At 43.9% G+C, this 26,799-nt stretch overlaps 1 protein-coding gene across 1 annotated transcript in view; it reads right to left on the bottom strand.

The window, feature by feature from the left end:
- The window catches only part of MYO18B (myosin XVIIIB), a 335,406-nt gene that overhangs the window by 263,684 nt on the left and 44,923 nt on the right, over positions 1 to 26,799 (bottom strand). Inside the window, 2 exon segments of the mRNA XM_051973021.1 lie at positions 11,254 to 11,398; positions 25,924 to 25,987. Of these exon segments, the coding sequence (XP_051828981.1) occupies positions 11,254 to 11,398; positions 25,924 to 25,987 (209 nt within the window).

Below are 26,799 nucleotides of genomic sequence, written 5' to 3'. Positions count from 1 at the left end.
ACATCCATGAACCCAAGTTCCCCCCACACCAAATTCAAAATCTATTTTTTAACAGGCACAGATCTGGAAGATGTTGGGTTGGTTAAAGCGCTGAACTTGAAATCAAAAAGACTTGATTTCAAATCCTCCCTCAGATGTTAATTAACTGTATGATGCTGAACAAATCCTTTGCCTCAGTTTCCTCACCTGCAAAATTGAGATAAAATAGCACCTTCTTCCCTGGGTTGTTGTAAAGATATAAGGAGATAATATTTGAAAGCAATTTTCAAATCTTTAAGAGCCATGTGCCAACTTGCTATAATAATATTTATTATTCATTGTTATTTAGTCATTTCAGTCCTGTCTAACGCTTCATGATCCTATTTGGGGTTTTCTTGGCAGAAATACTAGAGTGGCTTGCCATTTCCTTCTCCAATCCATTTTACAGATGAGGAAACTGAGGCAGGCAGGTTGGGAGTCTGGTTGAGGATGGATTTGAACTCAGGGCTTCCCATTAAGAAAGATCACCAGCATCCCAATCTATGATTTAGTAAATAAGGCTTCAGAGATTGCCTAACGCAGTTACACAGTCAGTAAGGGCTCTCTACCCATTCATTATTATCATTATCAGTTCCACAAGGCCAGGGGTAAAGTCCCTCCTTCAGAAAAGAAGGAGTCTGCTGTTCTCCCCATTACAGCAACTCGGTCAGGGCTCTGTCAGGGGTCTGAGTGATGGCTCCGTTGACAGTCAGAACTGTGGTCTCTGCTGAAATGCTCCCCAGAGGCATTGGCAAAGCTGGGCAAGATGGGTTGGCACTAAAATTGACTTTCAGATCCCTCTGAACTGCATTTCCTGGGTTAAAAGACTGACTGAATGACTTAGAACATGTCTACACAAGGCAATATAGGGTTAAAAAGAAGCTGAGGCCTGGCTTCATACCTTTTTCAACTAGGGAACAATGCCTCAGTTTCCCCATCTATAAAACTGGGATACTGACCTGGACATCTTACAGATGCATCATCATAGAGAAAAGGCATAAGTCTAAAAAAATCAATCACTTCCTCGCGCAGATCTCAGTTTCTTCACTTGTAAAATTGATCTTCCCCTTCTGGCCAAGGGAGATCGATCTGAATATGCATAATTCTAGGAGGCTGGTGCCACTGGGACATCCTTTTGGGAGAAGCCAGCCAAGTTTGGGTCACAGGACACACTAATAGAACTGGTCAGATCCTCCCCAGAATCTTAGAATAAGCCCTATGGACTAGCCAGGGATTGGATAGGTACATCTCTACAACATCCCCATTGCGTGGATGTCCAATCTTGACTTGTCCAGGCAGGGGAGACCGACTTATGATAAGAGAACTCCCTGAGTTCGTGAACCATCCCAGTGTGGGAACTTCATCCGCAGCATCCCAATCTATGATTTAGCAGATAGAGGTTGCCTGAAGCACAGGGTGACACAGTCGGTACGAGGCCGAGGCCAGATTCAAATGCAAATCCTCCTGATCCCAAGAGAGAACTCATATCCTCTGTCTTACTGAGTCTACAACAAGAACTCTTCACCTTTTGGGTGCCATAGAATGAATAATCTCATCGCCGTCACCTCTGGGGGTGGATGAAACCCAGAGACCTTTCCGTAATAAAATCCATAAAATCCGGTTTGAGAAATAAAATGAGAATAAAGATGTCATTTTTTCTTATTTTTGTCCATCCTATCAAATCTATTGATGGATAGGCTGGGTAAGAAATCCTGCTCTCCATTCTGATAATCTCAGTGATATCAATGATGATGCACAAGAGGAAGTAAATAAAAGGCTAGACATGCAGTCAGGAAGAGCAGGCGTCAAGTCATGTCACTGATGGAAACTAAGCTGGGTGACCCCACGCAGGTCTCTGAGCCTCAGAAAACTCTCCAAGACTATGAGATACAAGAGGGAAGGAGTTCTCATAATCTCAAAGTCTCATTTCCTTAATGTATTGATGAGATAGAGACTAGCTACAGTGGAAAGAGAGCCATTCTAGAGTCAGGAAAATCTGAGTTCAGTTCAGTTCTACCCATTTCCTAGAAAGGAAATGAAGGCTTGGTGAAAGGAAATAATTTAACCAAGATCCCACAGATAATTTATGAGATCCATGGGAAGGGGAGTCATAGAAGGATCTAGAACTGAAAGGGACCTCAGAGACTTTCGAGTCATTATATATCATTATAGACGACAAAACTGACTCTTACATTAAGTGATTTATCCAACACAGCCATTCTCTGATCAGTGATTTAATAATTCATTAGATTATAAGCTCCTCAAGGGCAGGGACCATCTTTTGTCTCTTTTTTTAATTCCCAGTGTTTAGCACAGCATCTGGCACAAAGGAGATGCTAATAAATTTTGATTTTTAAAATTTTCCATAGCATTTCATTTTTCAAATACCCATAAGAAAGCTTTTGATGTTTATTTTTATGACTGCGTTCCAGAGTTTTCTCCCTTCCTCTCTCCTTCCCTTACCTCCCTCTCCTCCAGGCTACAAGCAATCTGTTAATAAATGGTTATCGATTGGCTAATTACTGGGACTATCAGTTATCAAGCAGACATAAATCTGTATGGATAAAGGAAACATCCTTATCTAGGGTTTCCCTACAATAATAAAATCTTAAGTTCATACTTGGTGATATTAATACAATAATAAGCATGTTCCATATTGCGCTAAGGTTAATGAAGTACATTTATAGTGTATAGAGAAGGAAATTCAGGGTCAAGACCTTTCCAGAGTGACACAGCCAGTGAAGAGCTAAGTCTCTTGTTGCTCTCAAACTGCTTCCTGCACCTAGAGGGAGAGGAAGCAGAGCCCTTTGGGAAGCAAGACAGGCCTTTGCAATTCCCCCGGCAAAGCTCTATGGGAAAGAACAGCTGGGTTTGTCTCTGAATGGGGATGAAGGACCTCCCTTGGAGAAAGCTCCCTCCACCTGGCCTTGCTCATGTTTCATTCCTATCATTGTTTGTCCTGCTCCTCTATTTGACACTTGCTGGCAAAGATCGATAACGATTCTAACTCCAATGACCGAGTTGCTTTTTAATCCCGGCCTGGGAGGAGCCGATCCCCCGATTCCCAGAAACAGAATTACCAAGTTCCTCTCCCTCTGCAGTCACCAACCCCAGTGATCTTGCAAGGTGGGATTCCCAAAACTCGCTGAAATCAAGCTGGGAAAAAATCAGACTCACTATCTGCATCCCCAGCCCCTCAAGATTTCTACTCCACCAAAAGAGATGTCAGCAGTCCAAAAAATAAAAAACCCACTGGATCCCAGAATCGGAGACAGCACCAGCCCCATTACTTCCACAGGGAACCTTTATTTTCTCTTTCCTAGTCCCCAACAGCTTGGGACGGTGCTCCACTCTCCCAGAAGTTAGTGCTGCACAGTGGATACAGTCAGAAAGATTAGGGGTGACAAGCCATCTCTGACCCTTGGCCAAGTTCTTGCTTCTAACTGAACCTCAATTTTCTTTTCTATGAAAAGGGTAGAATGAAGCTTGTAGATACTACCTCCAGAAATATTACAGGCTCAAATGAAACAGTATATTCAAGGAACACCGTAAATGTTAAAGCATTTGTACATCATAAACGTCAGTCATTCATGATATCATGGGACCATGGAACGGACAGTGGGCTCGGACGTTGGTGAATGGCCATCTGAAGTTGACCAGTACCCACAAAAAGGTTCATGCTGGGACAAGAGCTCCACTAGTGTCCTTGCCTTGTAGGGAGAAGGCTCCCCAGCACGCTGCCTGGATCCCCAGGGGCAAACTTATGGGAGGACCCAGACAAAAATGGCATCGGACTGGCAAGCACGGATGGGGCATTGAATTGCATCAGGGGACACGACTCCAGAATCTAGGAGATTAGAGATCCCTTAAATTGTTTCCATATTAATAACCATGACTAGTATTACTCCAATGCTAATGTCATTGCTATTATTCAAATAGAAAACTTGAGTACTAATAAAAATATAATTTATATTTATTTTTATTTATAATTATATTTTATTTATAATTTTTATAATCATCACTATTTGACAGTATGGGCAGCCAGATGGTACAATGGATAGAGAGTAGAAGCACTTATATCTGAGTTCAAATACTGCCTCAGATACTTAATAACTATGTGACTCTAGTCACATAACCTCAGTCTGCCTCAGTTTCTTCATTTGTAAAACGGGGATAAAAATTATACCTCCATCCCAGGGTTAGCAGGAGAATTAAATGAGATAATGTTTGTAAAGAGCTTTACAAAGCACCGAGTAAATGCTCACTTTTAGGTGTTTGTATGATACTTCCAACGCCCTTTCTGCTGTGCTTTCTGCTAAAAAAGCCAACCCTCTGATCTTCTTCATCCCCTTCCTCAGGAGTCGGAGAGCCAGACAGTTCTCCTCAGGAGTCAGGCTTTGGTGTTCCTTCCTGGGGTTTCAGGTATTATTCAGTCATTTTTCAGTTTTATCTAACATTTCCTGACTCCATTCTTGACAAAGATACTGGAGGAATTTGCCATTTCTTTTTCATTTTACTGATGAGGAAACTGAGGCAAATAGAATTAAGTGATTTATCCAGGGTCACACGGCTAGTAAGTGTCCGAGGCCAGATCTGAATGCAGGTCCTCCTGGCTCTATCCACCGCACCACCTAACTGCTTCCATCAGGCTCCCACAGTAAGCCAGCCGGGAACCTGATAATGAGAGCATCATATGATACATTTTTCCTCCCCAAAGAAAACCTGATTAATAGAAGGAATCCTTAATCTATTTCAGAATGATCTGTTATGACAGCGAACAAAGACATTAATATATGACTCTCAAATACTTAATAGCTGATTATAAAGCAACTGATTATGAAGCGCACCAGAGCGGGGTTTAGCGGGAGTAAATCAGTCACACCCGTCTCCCGAGCTAGGCGAGGCACCTTTTAAAATAATGTATTGGGGGGAGTCATTTGCATAATTCTCTCCGGTGAAATATTGACAAATGTGATTTTCCCTTCATCTGTAGCAGAGTCGTTCCTGGGAGGGCCACAGATGGATGAAAGAAAAGATGAGCATCGGGGATCTTGAGCCCCCCGAAGCCTGTCTGAACAGCTGCCCCGGGATCCTGGGGGCGATGGCCACCGGCACAGCCCGGAAAGTCTATCTGTTGGTGTCTTGCCTTGGCTGTCCCTTGCCATGCTGGTGGCCCACCAAGTCTGGAGGTGGAAACAACATAATTAGCAGGCCCAGCATGAAGACATGGTTTGCTTCTAAGGCTCGGAACAGAAACCCTGGTGTTCTGAAATGTCAGAGCTGGAAATAGCCCTGTGGATCTCCTCATCTTACAGAGGAAGAAGATTGAGATCCAGAGATGGGGTTACCAAAAATTAAGAAAGGTGCCAGAAGAGGAAAACCTCACTATTTCCATTGCCAGATACCTGTCCATTTCATGACTGAACCCTAGTCACTCAGTTCAGTCAAATAGCATTTCTTAAACACCTACTATGTGCCAGGTACAGAGCTAAGGAGACAACAACAACAACAAACAAAAAAAAGTCAAAAACAGTCAGGAGGAGCTGGGAGGTACAATGGATAGCACATTGGCCAGGGGAACCTGAGCTCAGACAATATGTAAACAGCTATGTACAAATATAAATAAGATGAAGGTAGAGGGAGGATTCTTATTTTTTAAAAAGCACCAAGTTTAAGAAGGCCTGGGAAAGGTTTGTTGCAGAAGGAAGGACTTTAGATGAAACATAAAGGAAGCCCAAGGAAGACCAAGAGACAGAGATGGTGAGGGAGAATGTTCCAAGTATGAGGGATGGACTCAAATTTATAGTCAGCTTAGCTATACCCGATCCCAAACTGTCACAAAGCATCAATCATCAAAACAATCTGTTACTGGCTAAGAAATAGATTGGTAAATCAGTGGAATAGATTAGGTACACAATACCCAGTAGTAAGTGACCATGGTAATCTAGTGGTTCATAAACCCAAAGACCTTCGTTTTCAGAACTAGAACTCACTATTTGAAGGAAAAAAGCCTGCTAGGAAAACTGGAAAACAATAAGATGGAAACAAGATATAGACCAACATTTTATACTATATACCAAAATAAGATCAAGATGGGGACATGATTTAAACATAAAGCAAATTAGGAGAGCAAAGAAAAGTTAACTTTGTTTACCTATCAGACCTTTGGAGACGGGAGGGATTTGTGAAAGAACTAGAGAAAATTAAAGGGAATGAAATGGATAGTTTTTATTACATTAAAAAGTTTTTGCATAAACAAAATCAATGTAGCCAAGATTTGAAGGAAAGCAGAAGCTGAAAAACAATTTTTCAGCAAGTATCTCTGATAAAAGTTTTGTTTCTTGAATATATGGAGAACTGAGTCAAATTTATAAGAATACAAGTCATTTCCTTGTAGATAAATAGAAGATATGAACAGGCAGCTCTCCAAAAAAAAAATCAAAGCTAACTATAGCTAGATGAAAAATGCTCTAAATCACTACTAATTAGAAAAATATAAATTAAAATAACTCTGAAGTATCCCCTCACACCTATCAGATTGGCTAATGTGACAGAAAAGGAAAATGATAAGTGTTGGAGAAGATGTGGGGAAATTGGAAACTAATGCACTGTTGGTAGAATTGTGAACTGATTCAACTGTTCTAGAGGCGCACTATGCCCCAAGGGCTATAAAACTGTAAATACCCTTTGATCCAGCAATATCACTGCTGGGCCTATATCACAAAGAGACCAAAAAGGGGGAAGAGGGAGAGAAATGAACTATTTGTACAAAAATATTTATAACAACTCTCTTTGTACTGGCCAAAAAAAGGAAAATTGAGGGGATTCCATTTATTGGGGAATGGCTGAAAAAGCTGTGGAACATGACTGTTAGGGAATGGTATTGCAGTATAAGAAATGATGAACAGGCTGATTTCAGAAAAACATGGGAAAACTTATATGAACTGATGCAAAGTGAAATGAGCAGAACCAGGAGAACACTGTGCACAGTAACAGCAACACTGTGTGATAAACTTAGCTCTTTTCAGTAATACAGTGATCTAATTCAGTTCCAAAGGACTCATGATGGAAAATCCACTTCCAGAGAAAAAATTAATGGGGTCTGAATGCTGATCAAAGCATATTATTTTTTGTTTGTTTTTTTTCCTTTGTTTCTTTGTTTCTTTTCACATGATTAATCAAATCCTGCCTTAGACACATTTTCTCTGTATGACTCTGGACTCCTCTGGATTCTCGGTGAAGACAAACAGCACCATTCCCATCTCCTCTGAAGTATTGCTATATAGATCAAACACAGGATCTTGATGCTGAAAGGGCTCTCAGACCATCCATTTCTATTTCTTGATTTTACCAAGGAGACTGAGAGAAGGGAAATTCTCTTTCAAGATTTCACAGACATGGGGCAGCTAGGTGGTGCAGTGGATAGAGCACCAGTCCTGAAGTCAAGAGGACCTGAGTTCAAATCTGGCCTCAGATACTTAACACTTCCTAACTGAGTGACTCTAGGAAAGTCACTTAACCCCAATTGCCTCAGGGAAAAAAATTAGAAAGATTTCACAGACACAGACAGGTGACCAACCTGGTCACTTTCTCTGAGTCCAAATCCCAAGTTCTTTACAGCGATCCATATTCTGCCTCCTCTTCAGCCTCTGCCCCAAGTTTCCCTAACCTCAAAGTCCAAGCATTGCAGTCAATTTGGAATCAAAATAGCTCACCTGTGAAGGGATGGCACCTGCCCTCCTGCATAGACACTCCCGCAGCTGCCAGCTGCAAGGGCACACGTGGCTAACCTCAAAAAAGTATCAGGAATGAATAGCAAGAAGCAATAATCACATTGCACACACATCTGCCAAGCCCTTGACATAGATCCTCTCGTCTGAGCCTTATGCCATTCCAAGGGGGCTGGCAGCACTGGGACCACTTTACCTAGTTTATGAGAATGAAGGAAAAGTCTACACTTGCTAAGTGCCCCACAGCCAGTAAGGGTCAGAGATGGAGCTGGAAGGCAAGTTCTCCTGACTTCATGGCCCTCCCCCTACATACCACACCAAGGGAAGGTCCCATGCCCTTGCCTTGGTCTGTATAAAGAGAGAGCATGGATCATCATTTCTCACACACCCGCTCTGAGAGGCCACAGCAACCTTCTCCATCTGCACCGAGCGACAGCCTGAGGGAAAAAAGCAAAGCCCCCAAATTGCCTTTTTATCTCAAAGCCAACATAGATGGGCTGTGAAATCTTGCCAGGACATGCTGCCAGGTACATATGGTAGAAAGGAGAAACAGGGTCCTTCACTCCAAGAATTCTCTCTTCCTTTCACTTGAGCCAATTCAGGCCATTAACCCACCACAGTCAAGAGAAAGTCTTGTCCAAAGCAGGGAACATAAAGGCATTTTAAAAACTAAATGAATTTAGGGTTAGGAACTGGAGGACTTGGGTCCCAGGACCATAGGGAGCCCTTTAGACATCTACTCTAGGCCTAAAATGAAAAATAACACTGGACTGAATGATCTCTATTTTCTCTCCAACTCTAACCTTTAGGTTTATTTTATTGAGGATGATGTATTATTGAGCCTTCTTTAAGGTGTAATTAAGGCAGTTTTAGCTCTTGAGCTGACTATCTTGTCCAACTCCATTTATAATTCAGAAAAAATTGGTGAGACTTGTTCAAAGTCACAGAAATAGTCGATAGAAGTGCTAGAATTTGAACTCAGATCCTTTCAGTCCAATATCCCTTAAACCAGGGGTCCTCAAACTACGGCCCACGGGCCAGATGCAGCAGCTGAGGACGTTTATCCCCTTCACCCAGGGCTATGAAGTTTCTTTATTTAAAGGCCCACAAAACAAAGTTTTTGTTTTTACTATAGTCTGGCCCTCCAACAGTCTGAGGGACAGTGAACTGGCCCCCTATTTAAAAAGTTTGAAGATCCCTGCCTTATACCATATCACATGAGATTTGACCAGAGGCGATGATGGCCAACCCCTAATGAATAACTCAGAAATAAACAGTGACAGAGAAAGGACATGAGCAGGCAATTTTAAGAAGAAATGTATAGTCATATGAAAACAATGTTCTAAATCACTATTGATAAGAGATATGCAAATTAAAATAACTCTGAGGTGCCAGCTCATTCATATTAGATGGATAGAAATGGAAAATGACAAATATTGGAGGAGATGTGAGAAAATTAGGATACTATTGCATCGTGGGAGAAGTTGTTAACTGGTCCAACCATTCTAAAGAACAATTTGGGACTATACCCAAAGAGCTACAAAACTGCATATCTTTTGGCCAAGTAATATCACAACTAAGTCTACATCCAAAGAAATCAGAGAAAAAGAACCTATAGGAAGATAATATTTATGTCTTTTGTGATGTCAAATAACTGGAATTGAGGGGATGCCGATCAACTGGAGCTGAACAAGCTGTGGTATATGATCGTGATGAAATACTATTGTGCTGTAAGAAATAATGGGCAGGATGCTCTCAGAAAAACCTGGAAAGACTTAAATGAATTGATACAAAGTGAAATGAGCAGATCCAGGAGAACATTATACACAGTAACAACACTGTATGACAATCAACTATAATAGACTAAGTTTTTCTCATTAATACAATGATCTAAGATCATTTCAAAAGATTTATGATAAAAGATGCTATTCACCTCCAGAGAAAAAATTAATGGAGCCTGAATGCAGATTGAAGCACACCATTTTTCACTTCATCATTCTTATTTGTTTGTTTGCCATATGGTGAATATGGAGATGGTTTTCATGATTTCACGTGTACAATTAATATTACATCTCTTTGCCTTCATAATGGGTGGGGAAAGAGAGAAGAAGGAAAGAATTCAGAACTCAATTGTTTTTAAATCTCAAAAATAAATAATCGAATCTTTAAAAGATAAAATGTTAATCATTTTAGAATTGGAATTCCAGTCTCTATGGGGTCCATCCAAACCTGAAAAAGATTCCCCTTGGCAGTCTTCCCCACAAATGGCCAGCAAGTCTTTACTACTTTTTTAGAAGTAAATGCAACCAAGAGCTATGATGGAGACATTATTTATACTTCATGGGACACAGATGACCACAAAATTTCTAACAGTACAGAATGCTCATCTTTCTTGTCCAATTGTTAGGCTACCGGGAGCCACCTGACAGTGGCTGTGGAGATCCAAGCCAGACCTGCAGAATGGATCTCCTCATGTGAGAGATGACACAAGGAGACTGAGAGGCAGCTGCTGTTCCCTGACCTCTCTCCTCTTCCCTCCGCCTCCAATTTATGTCATTCCCAGTCCGCAACGCCTGTGTCGGCAAAGGCTGCCTGCAGCCCCTTCCGATGCTATGATCCACAGCTGTGGAGGCTCTCGCAGAACTGATCTGTCCCTTAACATCCAATGAATGGCGTTTTCCACCTGGTTTTCACCTTTGTCTGATTCCTTTCTCGGTAGCACATATACCTCAATGAACTTCCACATGGTGTTAAAGTAATGGCTTTAACCGACACGGAGAAATGAAATTCTTACTTCTGACTTTGTTTCACGGGTTACCAAAGATAATCACTCACCCTGTGATTAAGTTAATCACTCAGAAAAATCTAGCCCAACTATCCACACAAGAAAAACCAAGAGGATGATAAATGTCCACTAAACAAATTATGATATGCACTTTAATGGAGAACTTACATATCGTACACGTATCTTGGAAAACATGACAAATATATTGGACACAGAAAAGATCGGGAGTAGAGAAAGCTGAATTTCCTCTGGGAAATGGTATCATGCTTTAAATGACACTCATTTTGGAAAGCGTGACAAATAAATAATAAATTGGCCCAGAAAAGATCGGGAGTAGAGAAGGCTGGATTTCCTTTGAGAAACCGTATCATGCCGTAAATGACACCAAACTCTCCCCAGAACAAAGGTCCATCTTTTTAATACCGATAGTCTATCAATGTTTTGCCCACACTGCCAGTCATGGCACATGTTGCCTCTGAAGAATAATCATACACATTACCCAAAGAGAGCTGTAGAGACACATGGTTGACATGAGCAGCCTCTTTCTGATGCGTCCACTCAACCCCAAGCCCTGATCAAGCAGAAGAAAAAGTTTCTTTCTGACTCATCCATTTCAAAGCTCTAAGAGCCTTGGGGCAGTCACCAAACATCAAGCTATAGAAACACCCCGCACACCTTCGGTGCTTAATAAATGCTTGTCGGATTGGATCGAAGCTTTACCTTTACAGGCCCCTGCTGCTCCGAGGTGATAAATCGCCGCCAGCACCCGCCAAATGGCCTGCTGCTCCCCGGCAGAGATGCCCAGCGTCTCCATGGCCCCTTGGAGGTGAGAGAAGGCCGTCGCGGCCTTCTGCTTCTCTTCAGGCTGGAGGGACAGAAGGGAAAGGGGAAGAAGGGATCGGACACGTGTATAAGTAAAGCAGTGGCGGGGGGAGCTCCGAGAGTCATTGAGAGGCAACATCTGGAGGAGTCCCAGCCTCTCCCAAACTACTTTCTGCTTTTGCTCTCTGATCACTGCCCCGATCACACAGTACTGTCCTCAAGAATCCCCAAGGGCTCCCCATTATCCTTTGCCTTTCTCTCCATTTCGGAGTGCTTTCCTTTCAGCATGGCTGCAGCCTCAGGCAAACTGAGACCCCTTGAAGGCCTTAGCTTAAAAAGACCAAAGTCTCTCCACATTATCCAGGGCCATCTCGGGTCCCCTGATCTACTCCTGGCCCCTGGACTCAGGTGGCTCTGGAGGGGAAGGTGAGGATCAAAGGAGATAATACATTTTAAAGTGCTTTGTGAACCTTAAAATACTATATAAATTCTAAACTAGTTATTTCAAGGCTCACCTGTTACTGCCTCCCTTCAGAGCTATCTTGGATCAATCTGATACACACACACACACACACACACACACACACACACACATATACATATATATAAACACGCACTCATAAATATACACATATATGTGTATATATAAACACACATATATACATACATATAAACACATACATACTCATACACACACACACACACACACACACACACACACACACACTTTTTATCTTCCTGAAATAAATTGTAAGTTCCTTGAGAGCAGGAACTAGTTCATCTTTCTCCTTATAATGCACAACAAAATGATCGGCATACAGTAGGCACTTAATAAATGCACATTGCTCCTTTGAGAGAATTATTCTTTTTAAAACTGCATGTTCTGCCACTGGAGGCCCTCCCAAATCCAGCACCGATATACTTTCCCAGTTCCCACTCCCGATCCCGGGCAGGCCAAGTGTCTTCTCTTTCTTCCCTCTGCTCCCTCAAGTCGATGGGTCCTTGCTCTTGCCACCAGCCATGCCTGGAATGGACAGCTGTTCCTTTCCCTTCTTTCTTCCAAAGGCCCAGTGATTCCGAAGCCCCTGTGCCAGGAAGCCTTCCCTCACCTCCCCCTCGGCCCCATGAAAGCATCTCCCTCCTCCTTACGTTTCCCCCGCACTGGGCTGGGCTTCTGGCGCACATGGGCCACTCTCTCCTATAATTTGTGTGGCGTACGTTCTTTACTAAAAAGTAATTACCTTTAAAGCAGGCTCACTCATCTGTCCTGGTGTGCCCAGAACCTAAAACTGGGGCTGGCAAGTAGCATGCAAAAAAACGTTGTAGCAGTGAATTATGGCACCGGGCCCTGGCCCAGATGATCCAAAAATAATTTCTGTTTCACTGGGGAGTATGCAAGTTGGTTTGCAGAGGCTAACCGGCTCAATTTGGTTTCTGTCAATGTTAAAATAGCCTGTGTTAGCTGAAGATGGAGGAAGGAGGACTGGGAGTGAGCAGTGCGGGGAGGGGAGGAAAAGGAACTTGAAAGGGCCTGGGCTGGGATCCCAGATGTGCCATCTACAATCTGGGTATGTTTATCTTTATTCTCTGGTCATCCATTGGGCCTAGATCTGTTTCAAAGATTCCAAGCTCTGACATCCCCTGTTCTAAGCCCACCTCTGACATCCCCTGTTCTAAGCCTCCTCCCAGCCCTGACATCCCCTGTTCTAAGGGTCTTGTCTTGCTCTAATAACCTAGTATCTGCTGGAAAGATTTGAACCCAGCTCTCTGACTGACTTTCCTCTTCTCTCCTCTCCCCATCAGCTCTCTGCACTCCCCACCCCTGGGGTCACCATCCCCCTCCATGCCTAGTGCCACGATGTGACCCCTGGCTCAGACATGCCCCTGAGACCCCAGGCGTGACAGCAGATGAGAGCAATAGAAGCCTGGGGAGGGGAGGGAAGAGGGAGCAGACAGGGTCCTGGCCCCCGGGGTTTCTTTGGCACTGAGGGCACCGGGTCTTTTTCTGGGCAGCTTTTTCCAAACAATGAGAGTCCCTGGGGGACCATCAGCCAACCAGCAAAAGGAAAACCAAACAAAGCAGCCACACTGAGTGATTCACGATGGAAGCGTTTCAATTAATAGTCAAGGCCGGTGCCGATGATCTATCATTTTCCGGGGACACCTGGGGAACACAAAATCCCCTCTAGCGACCACAGCCTAGCAACCCCGCTCCCCACGCCGGGAGGGGAGGGGGCACCGAGAAGCCAGCTTCCTGCCAACCCGCTCGTGGTTATTGATGAGATTTGCAAACACGAGAGAAAGGACATGGCAAGGACAGCGGCAACGGCATATTGCTTACAGCCCCATTGTCGGCCGCGAGCATCACACTGAGAATTATGGGCAGACCCCATCAACAGACACTTTCCTTCCTCATGTTCTAGGGAAGAAAAATGGAGGCACCTCAAGTAAGCCTGCATCTGCTGCCCCTTCCTTTCTTGAGGGAGGGGAGACATTGGGAATCGGCGGTTATCGGCATCCAACCCTTTCAACCATGTCTGACTTTTTCTGAACCCTTTGGGGGTTTTCTGGGTAGAGACACTGAATTCGTCTGCCATTCCTTCCCCAGCTCATTTTACAGATCAGGAAACTGTTCTTTGTGCATTATGGCACCCCCCTCGCTGCTCTGAAGTCAGGAGACCTAGATTCAAATCCTTAGTATCCATATAACCTTGGGTGTTTACCTTACTCACTTATTTACCCATACACTTTGCTTCCTCCTTCGCACAATGTACTAAATAAGGGTCTTTCCCTCCCAGATTGATTTTTTTCCTTTTTTGACTAGGCAAAAAAAGCCATTCTTTCCCTTATTTCTTACCTAACCTGAATCCCTGAATGGGTTTTGCCTCAGCCAGATGGAGATCTGTTAAAGAGCTTAGCTTAAAAGGGCCAAAGGAACCCTTTATCTCCAGAGCCATCTCTAGTCATCCTGATCTGTATCTGGCCTTTGGACCCCAATATGATCATCCACTCAAATCAAAACATGACCTCCTCTCTCCGGGAGTCCAAAGTGGGGCCCAGGAAGTCAATCTTGTCTCATCCTGTGAAACCTCGAAGCAATCGCAGATAGTCCAAATCCAGCAAATTAGAAACTCTTCAAATCGACCTACTCAATGTCTCTATATCCATGACCTTGTTTGAGCCGCAGTTGATCGGTGAGCATTTATTAAGCACCTACTGGATGCCATGTACCGGGCAAGACATTGAAGAGATAAGAATAAAGATTCGGAAACAGGTCCTAGCTTTGAAGAGTTTATATTCTATCAAGTAGGACAAATATATATAAGATCTCTACATATATTATCTATTCTATATAAAATAGAGGCAAGATAATGAAAGGGAGCACTAGTCATTAAAAAGATGAGGAAATTGAGGCACAAAGAGATGGATCAGGGTCATACAACCAATAACTGTCAGAAATGAGATTTTGAAAGCAGGAATTCCTAAATTAGTATCTAAATTATTATGTAAATATTTTATCTATTATCTAAATTATTAACTAGTATGCACACTGCTTCTTAGTTGATAATTCATAAAATGATGTTATGCTGAATACATTTCCATTAAGTCCTCCTCTGGTATCTCATTATGACATTATGTCAATATGACATTAGGACATTCTGCCATCAGAGTGGGCTCCGCCAGGTTGTCCCACCCCAGTAGGACCCTGGACAGCGACTGCAGCTGCGATGCCTTAGCCTTAAGCTGAAAAGCATCCCTCTGCCTCCTTCCCCTCCTCCAACCTCCCACATCAGACACACTCTGCAGAGGGGACGAACAGGTCCCCAAACAATGGCCCAGTCGCCAAACTGTGCAGACCAAGTAGAGCTGGCCGTCCTTCCTTCTGTTCTCCGCCCCACAGCCGGAGTGACCTCAGCCAGATTAGAAAGCTCAACCTGAAACAATAGGCCACTCTAGCTTTGTCTCTTCACAGATGGAGCCGTTTGGTGCCTCATAAAGGTGTCAGAAGCCTCATCCTCGGGGAGAGAAATGCTTATTATTTCTTTGATTCGTTTGCAAAAAGAGAAAAATTGTGTCTGGCCTGGGATGATTTAACCTCAGAAAGAGAGGAGAGAAGCGGGGGCAGACAGAGACAGAAGTAAAGGGAGGAAGGGAGAGAGAGAGACAGACAGACAGAGAGACAGACAGACAGAGAGAGAGAGAAAGAGAGACAGAGACAGAGAGACAGAGAGACAGAGAGAGAGAGAGAGACAGAGAGGAGAAAGGAAAAAGAGATGATAGGAGGAGGGAAAGAGGAAGGAAAAGAGAAAGACAGGAAGAGAGGAAGGGAGGGACAAGAGCAGGGAGGGAGGAAGGGAAGGAAGAAGGAAGAGAAAGAGGGAGGGAGGGAGGGAGAGAGAAAGCCAAGGAACAAAGAAATTAAGGAGAGTGAGAGAGCTGGGAGTGCGGAGGAGGATGAGGTGATGAGACACCTGGATTGAAGACGTCTTTTTCTACAATAACCCCTCCCTTGTGGGGTGACCTTGCACAAGTCTGTTTCCTTTGGGCATTGTACTGTTGGCCATGCAGCCCCCACCTTCTCCAGGTTGCCTGGTAACATGAATTATTTTCAGCACAAATAGATCAAGAACACGAGTGTGAGAAAGAGGCGGGGAGGGGGAGGCAGGATCTGCCCGTCTCTGCCTCCCCACAGCTCAGACCAGGCTCGGAGCATCTGCTAGCCAGGCAGTGTGTGCCCAGCCCTGGGCCGGATGCTATGGGAGGTGCAGACCCGACTCCGGGACGGTCCCTGCCCAGCCTGTGCTCGCCACCTCACTGGGGACGATCGAATAGAGGCAAAGCCGATAAGGCTGTGTATAAAACAATGTTCGATGCAATCAATTAGTAGCGTACATCGAGGGTCTCCTGCTTGCCATGTTCTGTGCTGTGACATAAAGTCAAACGTGAAGAAAGGATCTGGATCCAAATCTAGCTCGGCCACGTACAGGTGACTCAGGTACCTCACCCGACCCCTCAGAGCCTGGGATTTGTGGTCTGCTTGGCCTGGCCCCTCCTGAGCTTTCCCTTCTCCTCACACTTCATTCTCCTCGACACCCCCTCATACAGCATGGGCAGCCTTGCTGTTCCTCCATCCCCTAACTCCATGCATCTGCACTGGTCGTTCCCCCTGCCCACAATGCCCTCCCTCTTGGTCTTGAGGCCCAAAGTCTAATCCAGTCTTCCGCAGGAGACCTCTCCCATCCTTCCCTTCACTCCTGCCTCCCCATCCTTGAGGTCTGCCCCCCAGATCATCTTCTCTCCCCCCGTACGGATCTTAGACGCACCCAATTGTTTACATGTTTCTTTCATTAGACTGTCCGCTCCTTGAGGGCAGTGGCCGGCACACAGAAATCAGCTCTTTGTCCTTCACTTGTTTCACTTGCATATGACTCTTGGTTACCCATTTGGGGTTTTCTTGGCAGAGATCCTGGAGTACTTTGCCATTTCCTTCTGCAGCTCATTTTACAGATGAGGAAACTGAGGCAGACCGGGTGAAGTAACTTACCCAGAGTCATACAATTAGGCCGGATTTGAACTCAGGCCCTCCTGACTGGACTCTATCTACTGTGCCACTTAGTTACCCTAATGAAATCATAAGCACTGGGTTTGAATCCTGCCTCTGAGGCAGCCGTGAGAGGTAGGAAGCACCCTGTCACAGGAGGAATCCAAGCATTGGTTGGGTTGGCTTATTGGAGAGGAAATTCTAGATCTTGATTGGAGAGGCTGTGAACTCCAAGGCGTCCAAGGTCTCTCCTCTTCTCTGCCCCTAAGAATCCATAACTTCCCTCGAGGCTTTGCTCAAATGCTGCCTCCTACAAGAGGCCCACATTGACTGCCTGAGTGATAATCTGCCCCCCAAAGAATTACTTAGTACTTAGGGAAAGGGACTAGACCTGGATTTCACTGGAAGAGGGAACTCTCTCATGAGGATAGTCTCTCTGCATATCCCAGCTACCTTACATTGTCTGTAATTTATGAGTTGTCTAGAACATTGAGAGGGTGTGACTGGCCCAGGGTCACACAGTCAATAGATGTTAGAGGCAAAACTTGAATCCAGGTCTTTGTGGCCCTTAGGCCTTTGTTGCCTCTCTTATTTTGTATATTTACTTTGCTTAAATCTGGTATTTACTTCTAAGTACCCTCCTCCTCTGTGTCTACCCCACAATAAGTTCTTTGAGGGCAGTGGAGTTTTGGATCACTAAATCTGAATATGATGCCAGACATATAATAGGTGTTTAACAAATGCTCTTTGAAATTAAAAATGGTACATGAGATGACCTTAATAAGTGCTCATTGAATTAAATAGCATATGATAGGACCTTAATAAGTGCTCATTGAATTAAAATGGCATCTGAAAAGTGCTTACTGAATTAAAATGACACATGGTAGGTGCTTAATAAATGCTCACTGAATTAAAATAGCGCATAATAGGAACTTAATAAGTGCTCATTGAATTAAAATCACACACGATAGGATCTTAATAAATGCCCACCGAATTAAAATGGCATATGGTAGGTGCTCAATAAATGCTCATTGAATTAAAATAGCACATGATAGGACTTTAATAAGTGCTCATTGAATTAAAATAGCATATGATAGGACCTTAATAAATGCTCATTGAATTAAAATTGCATATGAAAAGTGCTTATTGAATTAAAATGGCTACATGGTAGGTGCTTAATAAATGCTCGCTGAATTAAAATAGTTCATGATAGGACCTTAATAAGTGCTTATTGAGTTAAAATAGCATATGATAGGACCTTAATAAGTACTCAGGGAATTAAAATGGCACCTAGTAGGAACATAATAAATGCTTATTGAATTAAAATAGCATATGCCTTAATAAGTGCTCAATGAATTAAAATCACATATGATAGGACCTTAATAAGTGCTCATTGAACTAAAATGCTTTAAACAATGATGTGAATCTTATCTTTGGTGTAGATTAGCTCCTAGAGAGTAGAACAATCCCAGAGGGCATTGGGGTGGTCAAGATGGGAACAATGGATGCCCAAGAAGCTGGCCACTTCCTCTGGTGGCCTGCCTGCCCAGAGAGATCCACAACTTAATGGGGATGCAGGAGAGATTTCAGAAATGGAAGAGACCTGGAGGTCAGTGAGTCACAGAACCACAGACATTGTCTGGGAATCATTTCTACAAGCTCCTCCTCCAGCACTGACTTGAATACCCCCAGTGACGGGAAACTTCTTCCCTTCTGATCGTTCCATACTGGAATCCATCTCTGAAGCCTAGCTCTATCTCTTTCCTACCTCCAAGTGCCTCCTTTTTCTTTTTTTCTTAACAGAAAAGGAAAATGAGGTCCAGAAAAATGAAGGGCTTGCTCCAAGGTCACTCAGAGCAGCAGATTCAGCTGCAGTGTCAGGATTAGAATCTAGGATTTCCAACTCTCTCATTCAAATTTTACTCCCAGGAAACTGAAGCCACAGAGACTTTAATTAAGTAGCTAGAAGCAGGAAATTGAACCAGCCCTCTCCAAATTCAGCCTCCTTTCCCCTGTCTCCCAGGTGCTCACTCTCAAATTTCCCATTTTACCTAGCAGAGCTGACACCCTTCAGTTCCAGCCCATCCAGGTTCTCCTCTCCCTGAGTCCACCCCATCCCATACGACTCTATAGCCTCTGGCTATATCATCCCACTGCTCCTACCTCTCCCCCATTGCTGGGGCCTCTCTCAGACCTTGGATCCAGAGGCCAAGTCCATTGCTCCAGAACTGATCCCCGAGTTGATAACTGATCATAAAATAATAAATCTGCTTGAAGCTAAAACTTGAAATACAACATCCCGGAGCAAAAGGTGGTCTGGTGGGAGGTGATTTCTCTGGGCTTCTCTCCCTCACCCCCTCAATCAATCTTGGTTTAAGAAAAATAAATTATTGACAAGACGAAAATAATACGAATGTTTTGGGATTTCAAACAGCGGCTGGGGCCTCAGGGGCTCGGAAATAACTTCCATTTAAAACCTGATGTGTTATAGGCAGCAAGGCCCTAATGTGAATATTAAAAGAAATAAATAACAAGAGAGACAACGCACCCCAGAGGAGGGGATGGGCCCAGCCTGGAAATCAGGCCTTGCTGACTTTTCTCAGGTGGAGTCCAGGAAGGTGAGGTTTTAGGATCAGACTCTTTGTCACTCCCCCATATACTCCGCCCTTGCGCTTTCTCTTCAGATTTCCATTCCCCAGTTCTAGAAAGTGTGTCAATGAGGCTGAGATTAGGGATCCCTGAGGAGTTGAGGCCCACCAAGTTTGTAATGTGTCTACAAATTGGCTGCACTCCAAGGAGCTGCTAATCCCTGGATTAGAGGTCCCCTGTTGCTTGGGATGGCATCGGTGTCTAGCTGGGAGCCTCCTGGGACTCCTCATCAGCATTGACTGCTCAGAGACTTCAGCACCCCTTAGATTTTCATTCTGGGAACCCCAGAGGATTTGGGACACTTGGACTATGAAGATTCAGTCAATGGATCAGGGTAGGGGTCGGCTGTGGGAAGCACCACATCACCCACAGGAAGTCCTGGATAATGGCTAGCTAGCATCTCTACAAGGCGTTAATGTTCACAAAGCATTTGAAAACTCTCATTGTTAACCTCACTCTGACCTGGCATGTTCATGCTATTACACCCATTTTACAGGTGAGAAAACAGGAGGCAGACAGAGGTAAAGTGATTTGTGCAGGACACAGCTAGAAAGCATCTGAAGCTGAATTTGAGCTCAGATCTTCCTGACTCCAATGAGGTAGCACAGTGGATAGTGTGCTGGATAACAGCACAGGAAAACTTGAGTTAAAACTTGATCTTAGACTCTTATTAGCTCTTTAAGGTTTGGCGAATCATTTTACTGCTGTCTGCCTCAGTTTCCTGATATGTAAAATGGGAATAATAAAATTGTCTACATTCTAGGATTATTATGAGAATCAAATGGGATAACGTATGCAAAATGCTTTGAAAACCTCAAAGCCCAACAGAAATGTTACAATAACCAGAAAATACTTCTAGAAACTCCTTATTTCTTCTCATTAAAATCTGGCCCACCTTCAATGGTCAATCTCAAGTTCCCCTTACCCTAACCACTCCTCTTTCTGGGAATTCTGATTATACTCAGATGCTGCATGGAACAATCTAGAATTTGACCATTGTGCTCATTCATGGATAGTGTCATAGAAAGGACACTGAGACACTGGTTCTGGGCCCAATTCTGCTATCCTTGAGCAGCTGAGTGGAGAAGGCAACTGATCTCTCTACGATTCAGATTCTTACTCACAGAATGGTGACATCTCAGAGTTGGACGGGGCCTACTTCTTGCCCTCGTCCATACCTCAATTTGCCTCTCTGACATGTCTACTCATTACTCTGTCTGGTCTATATTTATCATTCTGTGACTAGGAAACTGGATTTTGTCTCATCTGAGCCCCTCAACAACGCCATAAGGCGAGCACCAAAGGTATCATCATGCCTGACTTGCCCCCGGCCATATTTGGTTAGCAAAGCCTTCATTCACTTTTTCTTTTCAAAAACAACAGGAATAGTAAACAATAATCCTCTGGACGATACAAATGAGTCCGCACGGCAGAATGGGTTATGGAAAGTGCAAAAATCCTATCTTGAGGTTGCAAGCATGGGCTTGACTGCTTTTAGACTGACCCAACAAGGGAGGCTGGTCAAAGAGAAAAGGAATTTTCATTTCCCCTTCACAATGGGGGAAGGGTGGGATATATCCCTGTACAGGGTAGCAGAAGGAAGGGAGAAAAGATAGCTTTAGAGCAGTAAGGAGACTAGAGGCTCAGCAAGCTATATTTCACTCAGGGAGGAAGCCCTGTTCCAGGATCCTGAGGGATCCTGGGCAGCCTGATCTGTTTTGTGTAAGGTCAAAATCTATCTCTTCATCATTTCTGCCATTGGTCCCATATCTGCCCTTTGGATCAACACAGAATAAGGTTATTCTTTCATTTGCATGACAGTCCTTTAGAAATTTAGACATACTGCAACATATCTAACATATATAGGACTGCTTGCCATCTAGGGAGGGGGTGGAGGGAGGGAGGGGAAAAATCGGAACAGAAGCGAATGCAAGGGATAATGTTGTAAAAAAAATTACCCTGGCATGGATTCTGTCAATATAAAATTATTATTAAATAAAATAAAATAAAATAAAAAAAGAAATTTAGACAGCACGCTCCTCCCCTCTCATCTCCTCTTTTCCAGGCTTTTGGGTAGAGTCTTTCACTGGCCAGGATTTCCACACCCATAATTATGGGCTCTCCGAGTCACAAGGAACTTGGAGGCATTGAGTCTGAGCCGCCATATTGTAATGTGAATCAATTTTCAGCACACATGAGGAGTCGTCCTCCAGGGATGGGACCTGCTGCCTTCCAAGGCAGGCCATCCCACAGTAGGACATCTGCCTTCATTGGGAGGTGACTCTGAGCTAGAATCCGCTTTTATCCACACTTTGCTGCTAACTCCCTCTTCTGGGACCACACAAAGCAAGACTATTCCCTATTCCAGAAAATAGGCCTTCAGATACTAGAAGAGAGCTATCTGCTCACCCTACAGCTTCTCTTCTCCAGCAAAATATCCCCAGTTTCTTTACCTGATTCTCATAGTATGTGGTTTCAATCTCAGAGTGACATGGCTCAGTATCAAGAGCATTAGAGGCAGAGAATCTCTACCTCTGTGATCTTAACATCTCTTGGTCCCCATTTTTCCGGACCACCTCTTATCTGGGATCCTGGCTACTAAGCTTGCCTGAAAGCTTGCCAGAGTCCGTTTAAGATGCGCTTAAAATTCATCACCACTTTTTACCTTTCTCAAAAAAAAAATCCATTTCTAACTATATTTTGGACTTCTTTCTTGATTTCCCAGCCTGTCCACTTTGATTTACCGATGATGTCGGATGGTGGACCCTGGGCCACCTTGCAGTAAAGATGAACAGTGTGAGAGCATGATGACTGTAAAGGAAATGGCCCAGTACTGTTCTATCTCGTATCTGCACACGACTAAGTGGTAATTACATGGATTATTATCCTGTCTGGGTCCTCTACGCCTGTCAAGGAATCAGAGACAAGAGGCTATTGCTCATTCCTCATAAAAACGTCTTGTCAGAAGGGATCAGAGAGGTTGTCTGGTCCAACCGGGCAACACTAGACTGAGTGAGGGGTGAGAGGTAGGGAGGAAAAGAGGGTAAAATCAGTCCCAGGTTTCTCTTGGTACCATCACCTCCCCTCACTCTGGATGTCTTTGGGAGAGACCCAAACTTTCATTCCTCTGTGAATCCAGAAACCTCCAGGAATCTCTTCCTGGGTCATACAAGAGTCTAGGACCTTAGCAGGCTCTCAGGACCAATCACAGCTTCAATCCACAAAAGTGGGCATGGAGAAATGGAGAAATAAGAGAGCCTCCCTGGTGAATGCTTTCAAACCTAGCCCTGCAGGTCTCTGTTTTTTAAAAAACCACATGGGCCTAGGTACTGAGAATGATTAATGGAACAAGGTGGATCAGCCAAACCCCCCAGCTCCGCCCCCAGTGGGTCCCCCAGGGACCCTCTGCTTATGGAGGCTAATTCATCTCAGTTTGATGAATAGCTCTATAATGAAGATAAAATATGAGATGTTATCAATAGCTGGCGTGTCTCTGTTGCGCCCTCATCCCTCATTTCTGGATGCATGTGTGGGGTCTCTGGACAGGCCCACAGTGGCCACATCCCCCTGGCAAGGATAAAGAGCAAATGAGGAAACAGACCCTCCCCAAAGTCTTAAAGATTTCCCATCTCCCCAAAGCACAACCTGGACCCAGGGAGGCTCCAGACTCAGAGGCCCCCTCCCCTGGGCTCTATCAGAAACCTCTCCCTGAGTCCACCCCATCCCATACGACTCTACCGGGTGCCTCTGGGTATGTCAAGAGGAAGAACCACTGAACAATGGTCCCCCACACTCAGAGTGACTGCAAGGCTCTCTTTAGAGATGTAAAGCTGTATCTTCCTATGCTGATCCCTGTAGCCCACCCAGACCTCCCACACATACACTGAAATAGTAAACACATCGGACTAGGGAGTCAGAAGCCCTGGATTCTAATCCTCACCCCAATCTTTACCAGTTATGTGGCCCTAACCAAGTCTACTGACATTTTTCAAGCACGATTTTTTTTTCTCCTTGGTAAATTTGCTCCTATTTGCATGTCTCCACGTCCTTTTTGAGGCAAGTGTTTTGCAAACCATAAGGCCCCAGCAGGGAGATGAGTTATTATTCTCTGTATCACTCAGTAAGCATACACCCCACCTGGAGGCATATTTCATTGTCCAATGTGCTTTCTGTATAGTCACATCCGAAAAACATCCAATAAACATATACTATATACAAGGAACTCTGTCTAGTTCAGGGGCTCTTAACCTGTATTAATGCCTATTTTTGAAATAACAGTTCTTCAGTATAATTGGTTCTTTTGTACTCTTTATGAATTTCATTTTAGGCATTCACCAAACGGCCACGGGATCCGTGACACAAACAAATTTAAGGACCCCTGACTTAGGGGTAGTTAGGTGATAGCAGTGGATAGAGCATTGTCCCTGGAGTCAGGAGAACCTGAATTTAAAACCAACCTCAGACACTTATCGGCTATATGACCCTGGGCAAGTCACTTAATCCTGATTGTCAAAAAACAAAAAATCCTGACTTAAATGCTATATTTCCATAGGAAAAAAAAAGAGACAAGCAAAGGGCTCTTGGAAAAACTGAGGAAGAAGATAATACCATCTACTGGAGGGCATAAGGGGCTCCCTCTGGATTGGATCAAAGAAGGCTTCATCAAAGAAGTGACATCTGAACTTATTCTTGGAAAAAGAAGAGGAAATGAACTAGACTGTATAGATTGTGTCCTCCCACAGCACCTCATAGACAGTAAATGTTCAATAAATGTTGATTATTTGAGTGTTCCTACTTTAGATGATACCAGTGCAGGACACGCCAAGGAGCAGGTAGACTTAACCATAGGTAAGGACTGTTCAAATTTCCAGGCAGGTTTTTCATCCCCGACAGTGATGCGGGGGGGACGGAAGATGTCCAGGTTCTGAAATCTACATGGGCCATCTATGAAATCTTCTTCCTTTCAAAGGCCTGCCAAGTCCCTCTTGCTCCATGAAACCGATCTTGATTATTCTAGCCAATGACACTGATCTCTCTACTGCCAAGTAGGAACTCCTAGCCTCAATTAATTGGAGGCGACCCAATGTAGAGGGAAGAATTCTGGGTTGATTCAAAAGACCCACATTCAATCCTGGATCGCAAGTTATCTCCTCTCTCCGGGCCTCAGTTTCCTCCTCTGTCAAATAAGGCATTTGGGGTCTTCAAATGCCCTTCTAGTTCTATTTTATGATCCCATATCCCTCACATGGAGGGAGTCAGTGATTTTTGTGTGTGTGTTTATTTCTGTTTTCTCTAGAAGTCATCTCTCCATGTTCACCCCCAGTGACCAAAAGTTGGCAATATGGTTTACAAAGGGTATCTTCTCTTATACTCGCTATAAACTTGCTTTGATATGTATGATAGACATTATCAAAGCCATTTTTAAGAATCCTAGCTCCCCAGAGGCCAGCGAGTCCATTTCAAAAAGGAAAAAACTGAAAAATACAAAGGTTAAATGAATTGCCCGTAATCGCAGGAAGTAAACCCCTAAGCAGGACTTGAACACGAGTCCTCTGACTAGTGTCAATGTTCTTTCCTTTGTACCAACCCTATACACGTAGCATGAGGAGCCCAGGAGGCCGTTATACCAAAGTCTCTGCTCTGGACTCTGATTCGGCCTGGGGTGGCCTAACCGCAAGTGAAGGCACAGGCTTTTTCTGGATCTCAGAGAGAAGCTGAAGCTCTGAGAAATGAGCAAAGAAACTTAAAGTTAAACAGAAGGAAAACCACCATATCAACGAGAACCATCTCAAAGTCGGATGCTCTCGGCTCCTTCTAATTGCTTCCCATATGTCGACTTGCTCAGGGTCACTCAGACTTTCTGATTTGAATTCTATTCAGTTTAAAACAATAAGCATTTATTAAGAGCCAGGCATTGTGACTGGTGGGGATACAAGAACAAAAACTAAGCCATCTTTGCCCTTCAGGAGCTTCCGTTCTCCTGGAAAGAAGCCAGTGGTCTTCCCCATCACAGTACCATGCTATGTGTTTTTTCCATCCTACACGTCCTACAGACACAAATACACACACACACACACACACACACACAAACACACACACACACAAACATACGCGCACACACACACACAAAAAAAAAAAAAAAACCACACAAAGTTCGAAGGAGAAAACAAGATGCACAACAAATACTTATTGACTTTCATAAGATTCCAAGCCTGCCACAGACTTCCTACTCAACCCATCTGTCAAAGCTGAGGGAAAGCTGAGGAAAAGTAACCAGCACCATCACTACCGCCCTCCCGCCTTTCCACCCACCTCTTCCCTTTCAATACCCCCCATTAATCCCAAAGAGAAGAGACATCTGGCCGGCAGCCCCTTACCTTGGCCCACACGCCCATGCCAAACGAGTGATTTTCCGCCATCTGGTGCAGGTAGAGTTCTGTCCTGAAAGCATGGATGGGAGACCAAAGATGTCATTTCACAGCCTCAAGAACAGGTTGAAAAAAGGGTGACTGTCCAAACACCCCACCCCACCCATGAAGGAGCTTGAAACCCTTGCAGTGACCCAGCTCAGCAGCCGGGAGATGATTCACTTCAGGCCCACGTCTACACTGAGGGCTTTCTCTCTGAGCTGGGTCTTTGTAGACTCATCTATAAGGGCTGAGCTTTTGAACACTGTCAAGAAAACACGGGATATTGGAAAACACACCACACTTGGAGCCCTGGTTCTGTCACTGACACTAGCACAGTATCTTATTTTTCTTATTTTTAATTTTATTATTTTTTATTTTTATTATTTTATTTTATTTTTCTTTTCTTATTTTTATTATTCTTAATAAACGCTAGCTGCCTGACTTTAAGTAGTATACTTCCTCTCTCTGGGTCTCAGTTTTCTCATGTGTTAAATGGGGATATTGGACTCTATGCCTCTACAATCCTTCTCAGATTCATTGTTGATGTCCTACTGATTAGTTGTGTCCAACTTTTCATGACCCCGGGGCGGCCGAGCCCTTCCATATATATTTCTTGGCAGAGATAGTAAATGGTTTGCCATTTCCTTCTCCAAAGAATTACTTTTTGTCAGAACTTTTTACTATAACCAGTCCATCGTGGTTCCCTGCACAGCATAGTTCAGAGTTTCATTGAGTTACATAAGCTCCACCACCAGGACAAGGCAGTGATCCAAGAGGCCTTCCAGATTTAAGATAATTTAATTTTAAGCCAAGGAACCGAAGAGAAGATTTTGACTGTTGTAG

Source organism: Antechinus flavipes, chromosome 1 (genome assembly GCF_016432865.1).
Source record: "Antechinus flavipes isolate AdamAnt ecotype Samford, QLD, Australia chromosome 1, AdamAnt_v2, whole genome shotgun sequence".
Classification (NCBI taxonomy): Eukaryota; Metazoa; Chordata; class Mammalia; order Dasyuromorphia; family Dasyuridae; genus Antechinus; species Antechinus flavipes.
Note: the sequence above shows the minus strand (reverse complement) of the source record. Positions and strands in the feature narration are given on the sequence as shown.